The 9,508-nt window shown below is 38.2% G+C and overlaps 1 protein-coding gene across 1 annotated transcript; it reads left to right on the forward strand.

The window, feature by feature from the left end:
• The first annotated feature begins 3,026 nt into the window (after positions 1–3,026).
• On the forward strand, positions 3,027–6,332 carry NDUFA4 (NDUFA4 mitochondrial complex associated). Its single transcript, XM_042817565.1, has 4 exons — positions 3,027–3,155; positions 3,631–3,719; positions 4,057–4,117; positions 6,112–6,332. The coding sequence occupies exons 1-4, from the start codon at positions 3,114–3,116 to the stop codon at positions 6,166–6,168; spliced, it is 249 nt and encodes an 82-aa protein (XP_042673499.1). The 5' UTR covers positions 3,027–3,113; the 3' UTR covers positions 6,169–6,332.
• Positions 6,333–9,508: the final 3,176 nt, after the last annotated feature.

Here is a 9,508-nt window from a genome sequence, read left to right on the forward strand (position 1 = left end):
TTTTCAACTAATTCTGTCAAACTTCAAGGGTGCAATTCTTCAGATAGCCTTTGATTTTATTATGACTTCATATTCCTATTCTTCAGGAGGTCAGATGTGGCTAAAACTGATCACTTTCAACATAAAAATAGTAACAACAATAAAGGCAGAACTAATGGAATACACCATTTTGTGGAACCTCTTATGATTATGATTCATAATAACAAATAAAGTTCAGGAAAGAAAGCCTTTAGAAACAAGAACGCCAGAGAATAGAAAAAGTATCTGGAAAAGGTCCTGAAACCAAAAGCTAAAGTGAGCCTAAGTCTAAGAGCAAGCAAAGTCAGGTAAGCAGTATACAGAAAACATGAGTGAGGCTGTACAAAAAAAAAAATAAACAATAAAGCACCAAAATAACCCAAGGACTTGATTCTCAGCACTGCTGAACTTAATGGACTGGTTCATCACAATGACTTGTTGAAGCACCTGAGGATTTATGGATTCACTTATTTAGACAGCTGAAACCTACACAAAGTAACTTTAGTCAGAATAAACGAGGTAACTAGTCTAACTAAAGCATCATAAAATTGATTGACAGCTATGAAAACAAAGACATTAAACTTTAAGAAGACATAAATGTATTTACTTTCTGACTGAGTAGGTAAGCAACAGATTAGCTATCATAGCAATTCTATGATTATATGAACAGATGAAAGGGTGGTAAAAATTTCTATTTGTCATATACTCTCTTTAAGGCAATGGGTGGATTCTTTACATACAATAGAAAACTGTTAAACTTCAACTAAGACCAACATAATAACACCATTACTATAAATTAACACAAACGTAGACTCATGCTGCATTGTATGCACCTATATGAGCATATAAATGCTGACAGCACAGCCCAGGCACACAAATCTGACAGCTAGGCAAGTATTTCTATGAACGACAGATCCTGCACCAAGGCAGTCTGAGGCTGCTTGTGTTTATACTCAGAATTTCACCAAACCAAGCAATAGTGAAACTGCATTTTCAGCAATGCTTAGTCTGGCTGTACTTTCAGAACAACCGCATTCTTTCTAAAATGATACTGAAAAATTGTTTTCTGCTTGCTTTCACAATTTACTTCTTTGTCTGTAACATTAATTATGACATACAATAATCTACATAACATAAATAGCAAGGTATGTATATGAACAATGAAAGAGTTGAGTTGTACAGGCCCAGGCATTAAAAGCTGACATATACAACGCTTAAAATCTATTACAAAAAAAGATAAAAAGCATGACACATTTTGCACGTTGGTTTTAAATTCATAAAAGCTCAAAAAGTATAAATCCTCAAAAAAAAATCATCCCGAGAAGCACGTAAAATCCTTTATGTGCTTCCTAAAAATAGTTGCCTGAGACATGCCTAGTGGGAATACTGAGTCTGATCTTAGCAGGTCAGAAAAAAGGCTTCTCAAAGCTTCTGAGCTCTGCTTAGCCATACGTCAGACATACAGCCTAAAGCAAACTGTTATAATGTGAGGCAAGTTTTGCTCAGTAGCCCCATGTGGCTAATGACTGTCTAGCTAGCACTTACCTAGTCTCTCCATGGTTGTTCTGCAGCTGCTTAGGTAAATGGTATTTTTTTTTTTTTTTTTTTTTTTTTGTGTGTGTGTGTGTGTGTGCAAAATTGAACTACTGTACTAAAGGGCATAACCTTCCAGGCTAACCCTGGAGGTTTCAGGCATTTCTATGACACACAAGAAATAGTGGTACAATTTATTTTCGATACTGTTAACTACATAGAGAAACTGATATTTTCATTGGGAAAACCTGGAAATCATAGAGGATATAATCATTAAGGTCAGAAAAGACTTGTAAAATCATCTGCTCTATCAATCCATCATCACCATGTCCATGAACCAGTACTACTATCACCCTTTCCTTGATCACCTCCATGGACCGCGATCACCTCTGGGCAGACTTTCCAATTCCTCTTCACTCTTCCTGAGACAAAATTTTTTCCTTCCCTGGCACAACTTCAGGCCATTCTCTCTCATCACTAGTTGTGTGAGAGGCTGACCCCCACCTCATTACAGCCTCCTTTCAGGTAGTTGTTGAGAGTGGTAAGGTCTTCCCTGAGCCTCTTCTCCTCCAGACAAAACAATCCCCACTCCCTCAGTTGTTCCTTCCACAAGACTTGCGCCCCAGGCCCTTCACAGCTTCATTGCTCTTCTCTGGACACACTCCAGGGCCTCAATGTCCTTCTTGTAGTCAGGGGCCAAACCTGAACACAGTACTTGAGGTGTGGCCTCACCAGTACCAAGTATAGAGAGAGACCTTCCCAGTCCTGTCAACTACATTATTTCTGATACAGATTATTCTGTTCCCACTTAGTTTGAGTAGTTAAGAAGAAGTACTTAAAAACATCTTGATGCACACTAATTATGGTCCTATTTTATCAGTTCTGGTTTTCACCACAGCGACTCCAACGGAATCACGAACGCGGCCGTTTTACGCCGAAATTCTCATTTTTCTTCGAGGCGCTGCAACCCTGTCCTGTTCCATCCTTTAACCTCCTCCTAACCTCTTAACCGGGGAGACAGTTACACAAGCAAAACCACGCAGCCTCCACAAACACTCGCTCCAGGCGGCCGCTTCCCCCACCCGGCGCGGCGCACGCCGCAGGAGGGCCAGCACGGGGTCAGGCCCAGGGCGGCCCCCAAGGGCCCTCAGCGGCGCCTCCCGCCATGCCCTTACGGACCCAGCGCAGGCGCCGCTCACACCTCCCCCGGCAGCGGGGCGGAGCGGGGCGGTATTGGCGCCTGCTCGGCTGCCCGCAGCTTGGGGCTCCGCGGGGTGCCCCGGGAGGTGCCTGCTCGCCCGGCAAGCGCTGCTTGCTTGCCTGCCGGTCGGGGGCTGTACGAAAGCAGGGCACGAGGGGAGATCTTAGCGCGGGTGCTGCGGCGGGGCGCCGGCGGGGCCGGGCTTTAGCGACAGGCGAACAGGCAACCGCCGGAGCTGCTACATCCGGGCAGCGGGCACCTGCCGCGCCGGGGGCTTCCCGTGACATTGGGGCTCGGCCGCAGAAGGGGCAGGACGGTCTCTGGAGCCGGGTAGTGAGGGAGACCTTCGCCCGCTGCAGCTATGTTTCGTGTTATGGTCAACCATGCCAGGAAGCATCCCAGTGTGAGTATCCGCGGTCGCTGAGGCAGCTCGGCACCGCCTGGCCCCTCTGGGCTGCTGCCCTCTTCGCCCTTTCCTTTCCCGCCGTGCCACGGCCTCGAGGTGGGCACCTCCCGCTTGATCGGCGGGACGCGGCCCAGTCGTCTTTTTCTGCATTTCTCTGCTGTGCTTGGGCCTGTACCAGGACGGCACGAGATACCTCTTCCTCTCTTGGGTTCATCTTTCTCTCTTTCCTTGGCGAACAAATGTTTCTGAGGAATGCGTTGTTACAGTATGTTTGGTGACTGTGATATAGTAGCGGTTTTTCCATGTCAGATTCTACCCAGCACACAGAGCCCTTTTGCAGGGTTTTAGAGGGCCGTGTGTTACAGCTGAGAACACGGAAGCTGGCTGTTTATCATTGCTGCCATCAGAAATTCTCATAATAATACTGTCTTGTTACATTGCAGTCCGTCATCTGAAGTCTTTCTTGTTCTAGTTGATCCCTCTGTTTCTGATCATTGGCTCAGGAGGCATTGGCGCAGCTCTGTACGTCATGCGTTTGGCAGTGTTCAACCCTGATGTCTGGTACGTAAACAGTTACTTACAGTCTCAGTTATCTTGCTTCTTATGTGAAAGTAAATTTCAGAATGCTGGTTTTTGTTTCTGTAGGCCTTAGTATACCTAGCTCCAGTATTACTGCTATGGATGTGAGAAGATTTCCTTGCTTTGGAGGTTTGCTTGTGACTTTACCTTACAGTATTTAGAGGTTGCTGACAGAGAACTTCAGCTTGTTCTACAGAAACTTTATTTAGATAGATGACTGTCCATGGCTAATAACCACAGTATACAGATAAATTTTATTTCTTTTGAAGGCAGTGAAGTTTTCTGAGTATGTTCTCATGTTCTGTATTTCTTTCAATAGCTGGGACAAGAAAAATAATCCAGAACCTTGGAATAAACTGGCTCCCAATGACCAGTACAAGGTAAAATGAAAACCACATACTTGTTGGAAACATAGTACCAAAAATGTAGCTTATTGTTTTAGGACATTTGAGTTTATTAGAAAGCAACTGAATGAGTGATAGATTTCTTCTGCTGTGCAACTTACGATTTGTCTTTTGAAGTCATAACAGATGGAGTTGTTTGAGCTTCGTAACCTTGCCTTCAAGTTGGTTGATACTGGAGCAAACAAAGTCTTTGCACAGGATTAGTCAGATATATGCTGCAGTGTAAGAAAGAGGAATTGTATAACAGAGGGAGAATATACAAGTGCCATAATGCGTGGAGAAAAAGATTACAGGGAGGAGGACAGAATCTCTGAAGTTCTGAACTAAAGCTTTTAAAATTCTAAACTGTTGGCGTTTACTCATGGGGAGCAAAGTAAGATAATGTCAGTTTTTAATATAAACTATACTTTTAATATTAATTCCAATAATAATAACTAATAATTTTAATATAAACTCTAATTGGCAATTGTACAGTTTGAAAATAATTGTTTGAAAACTGTTAATATTAGATGCAATAAGATGCTTCTTTAAGTGGTATTCAACCTATTTCAGGGAGCTAATGAGGAAACAGATGAGGATGTGTAAAGCTTTTTGTACTTAACAGAAGTTGCACTCTATGTACTAAAGACTTCTGTTAAGGACAGTTCTAAAATTATCCTCAAACTTTTAAGAAAACAAACATGCTATGTTTTCTGTTAGTGTTTGCTCAGCACTGTATCTTAGTATGCCAGTCATTCAGATAAGTGAAAGAAACATTTCAGAATAAAATATGTTGTGATTCCCTTAAAATTCTAAGAAGAATGTAATACATTATTTTTATTATTGTTTCTGGAATGTAGCTGTTTCCTATATATCTAAAAGAGGCAAATCCAATGCAGCGCGCAGCATGAATTCTTTCAAGAAGTGCATGCCTTAGCATTCCCATCTGCCTTAGAATACAAATACAACCACAGAATTTACCATATTTGGGTTTATGTATCATTGTGGATTTTTTTTTCCCAAGGCTGTACTGTGGGAAATGGAGAGGCAAAAGTTCAGTGAAAAGCTCTGGTAAAATAGTGAGCTTTAGCTTTTGATGAAGTAGCTTTTTTCTTTTCTTAGTAAAATTCTCTTTGGAAAGACTGAGGAAGTCAATGTTATAAAGAGAACAGTTGAAAACTTGGTGATTATTTTATAAATTGCAGAGAAAAAAATATAATTTAAATGTATTAAAATAATCTTAATTTCTTTTTCAGTTCTGGGCTTTTCTTTACAGTCATGTGCTTGATGTTAATTCAGGCTTGGAGGCCAAAGTATACCCTTACTCTGTAAATTCACTGTGTTCAGTAACTATCTGGACTGTTTCAAATGGTCTGTAGCAGGATCCAACTTTATTAATGTAAAATGAGTGTTTATACCTGTTCTTACCTTTTTTCTTCTTCGCTATTTCTTGCAGTAGTAGTTTAAGTTTACCTAAAGTACTTAAGTTTACTTAAACCAATCTTGGTTTTAGCAGCACTGCTCTAAATGTTCCCTTGTGTTGCTGCTTTTTCACACTTTACAATCCTTTATGCTACTTGGCAAGCTAGATGTTGCCTTCAGCAAATAGGATTACAGAAATCTGGGGAAAATAGGATAAACCAAGTACTGTCTCAACTTCCAGTGTATGGACTTCTAATTCTGGATATTAAGTAAGAGATTCTGTGGGGTTTTTCTTCAGTTTTTGACTCCAGCTCTGCCTCGTCTTAAATTTAGAGTTTCTAACACTGTATGCAGAATGAAGATAATATCGTAAGTTATGCTCTTTAAAGATTTTTTTGTTATTTTGTATATACTTATTATTTTTTATTGTAAAGATTCAAATAATTATTTCAGTTTTCTAACAAGTTCAAGTGAGAGATGTTTTTAATAAATGCCATGGAACGTATCATATCATTGAGCTTCTCATTCTGGTCAATTTTTTTTTTTTTTTTTTAATCTCTCTTGCCTAGTTCTACTCAGTTAATGTGGACTACAGTAAGCTCAAAAAGGACCGTCCTGACTTCTAAAGATCACGCACATCTTCACGAGCTGCACAGAAACGTCTTCCGGAATCTGTCCGCACAATTACCATGCTTAATCATCCAGGAACTACTCAAACATGCCTCACACTGCACTTGGTTATGTGTTTGAAAGTGTTTTGATGGGGTTTAATAAATGTCTGAAACTTGAAGTGTCTTCTGTTTGCTTTAATTTCTCTAATTAAGAACATCCTGACATTAACAAACAGCAATTCATATTTGCTCTACAGGAACTGAAAGTTGTCTTGATGGGCATAATACTTAGTCTTTTGACTTAAGTATTTGCTCTCAAATTATTATTTTAAATGTCTGTGTATATGTATTTGTAATTGCACTTAAATTTTTCCAGTTCCTACTTTATATAGCAGACAAGTCATTGCTAATAAGTCATTGCCCAACAGTGAAACAACAGATGTTGCCATATGTTCCTGAAAATAAAAAAGTAAAGTTCTGTGGAAGTTGTTGTTTGTTTAACTCATAGTTTGTTAATAAGAAAGAAGCGATCTTAAATACCTGAAAAATAAAATTCTAGGAACATAATTAAAATTTCCAATGCATCATGCTTTTAAAGGTCATAAAGCACACAATCAGCAGAAAAAGGCACAGAATTCAAGAAATAATTACAGTTTTTGTATTAGTACAAAAAAGTTCCAGATAGAGTGTGTCTTTGTTTTGGTACTTGGCTGAGCCTTGCTATGGAGAGGCAGGAAAAAAAAGTGTATTTGCATGTCTGTAATTTATGCTGGGTTCTTTTCTGTAGACAGTTGCTATTCCCGTGGATCAGGGGTCTGAACTTAATACAGCTGTCCTTATTTTGGTATGTTTCTAGTTCTAGTAGATGAACTGCTGACAATGGAGTTAACCAGATAACTTTAGCCATTAGTGTAACTATATAATAAGGGCAGACTCAACCTGAGCAGCAAGAACATTCACTGGAGAAGAAAAATTATTTTGTGGCAATTGCAAAATACCAAATATCTGCAGTTTTCGTGTTTCATGCAGTAAATCTTGCAGGTCAATTGGACATGGTTAATTTGGCAGTGATTTAAAATATTTGCCTTTTTGTTAATGTACTTTTTTGTTGGATTCAGTTGCTTTTTTCATTTGCTTATTTGAAAGGCTTTCACAGTGTGTGATGAGCATTACGACAGAGATTAATACAGTGATGGGCAAAGTCTAAGTGTCCTTAGAGACTAGGGTTGGTATTTAAGTATTGTTGGGAAGTAGAATATTTTGTTGCAATGCTTTTTATTTTCTGTTTTAAAAGTATGTTATGTAAAAGTGGGAAATGTTTTAGTAACTCACTAGTTGGTAGTTCTTTAGGCTTTTACTAATATTACTGTATTCACCACATACAGATAATTTCTGTGGATATTCAGAAAGACCAATATATGGAAAATAAACCTCTTTCTTTATAAGGTGAGACAAGGGTCTTCTTCATCACAGCTGAAAAGAATATGTGTTCCTGTTTTTCCAAATAGAGACACAAGAAAAAATGCCCTTGTCTGCCCTTGACACATTTTAAAATATATTTAAGAGAAATATTTAAGCTCTTTAAAGCTTTAAACATGAATTTACTAGAAAACAAAAGGGACATTAATTCAGTGCTACTTTCTCTGTTTCTTAATGGTCACATACTTGCTGCTGAAACTAAAAACATCATTCTGAAGGCCAGTAAAGAAGTGTTAGCTGTTTTCTGGAGCATTTGGGAGCATGCTTCCATCATACTTTAAATAGTATCAGACAGTGGCTGTAATTTCCAGCCAAAATTACAATTAATAAATGTATGAATTTTTCTTCTCCATTCTAATGCTTAAACTGCTCATTAATTGGAAAGTATTAAGTAATTTTCAGAAAGAAATGAAGAATTCTGTCTACTTTGTGCAACTTAACCAACTCAACCACTAATACTGTTACTATCATACAAACATTCTGTGCTGTTTTATAGACCTGTGGGATTAAATTTTGTAGGCATTTTAGAGTTGAGCTCTCACTCTTACATAAACTTCAGGCTGCGCTACCAATTGTGAGTGTGTTCAATTGTTTTGCTGATAAAAGTTAAGCACTTAAGTCTTCAGCATTGGAACAAAGAAGCATTAAAATTCACACACCTTACTGGTGTTATTAGAAAGTGAAATCTTTGTTAAAATAAAGTTCCACAATTTTTAATATTTTCTAATTTATTTATTCATTAATGTAATTCAGTTCTATTAAATTACTATTGCTTCCCCATTTTATTTTAAATCATAAAAACATACTTTGTTATTCCCTTTTATTCTTATTTCACACATATTGATTTTATTGTTAAAATTCGGTTTCTTCAAAGGCTTAAATGTGTGCTTACCTCTATCCACTGTGAGTTTCCCATTGGCACAGGAGAAACGCTTATTAACCAAAGCACATGCTTTGCCTTGTTTTGTTGCTGCTTGCTAGAGGCCTATCAGTAGCCAGCGTATTTCTTTCTGTTTTGTTAGAAGATAAACATTTTTCACAGCTTGACAATACTCTTTCTTCATTAAAATTTTGAAGTATCTTCTTTAAAGCTCCTCTTTCCTCTTCGTAAAGGCAGAGATGGTATTCCCTGAAGACAGCACAAAGAAACTGCAGTTTGGATTTCTGTACTCTTTTTTTTTTAGGATTCTAGCTGCTGGTGTTTAGCTACTAACTTTTATGAAATAGTTACATTCCATCATTAGTAGGAAAACTGAGGTCTTTCACTGATGTCATGGTATGTAATTTCACTTGGGCAGATACCACGTTATACGAAAGAGACTGATATTCTGCTGTCAGACATTTCAGCTAAGATTGATACAGCTGCTGTTCTTCTCTTCAAGGTAGATTTTTTTTCAGAGTGATCACTGTAAATCTGGCCTCTGTGTCTTCTTGATGAGCCACATGCAGGAGTTTTGTCCATTATTCTTAGAGTCCAGCTGTCAGATTTCTGCTAATGCAGTAATTCTGCACCTCCTCATCAATGATCCTGATAAGAAGCAAGGTGATCAAATCTGAAATTAATTCTGCCCACCTAGGATAGAAAGAATTACAGATTTCCATCTTTTTTGCATGTGAATGTGTATTCCGTACAACATAATTTGTTTCCTTTTATGATATTTTTAGTATAGTCAATAAATACAATTCATGTTGTAGTTCTTAATTAGCTTAAAATAACCAATGGTAAGAAATTAGAATAGTGTATCTGATATTAAAAGAATTTAAATTTTGCATAGGATTTCTACCCAAATTCATGTGAGAAAATGTATTTTAGATCTGCTTTACCTTTAAAGATAGTTTGGTGCATGGCTATTGAGTGACCTTTAAAACTAAGCAA

The sequence above is a fragment of the Centrocercus urophasianus genome, unplaced genomic scaffold (assembly GCF_019232065.1).
Source record: "Centrocercus urophasianus isolate 14NV4802_14NV808 unplaced genomic scaffold, USGS_Curo_1.0 seq_16, whole genome shotgun sequence".
In the NCBI taxonomy this organism is placed as follows: domain Eukaryota; kingdom Metazoa; phylum Chordata; class Aves; order Galliformes; family Phasianidae; genus Centrocercus; species Centrocercus urophasianus.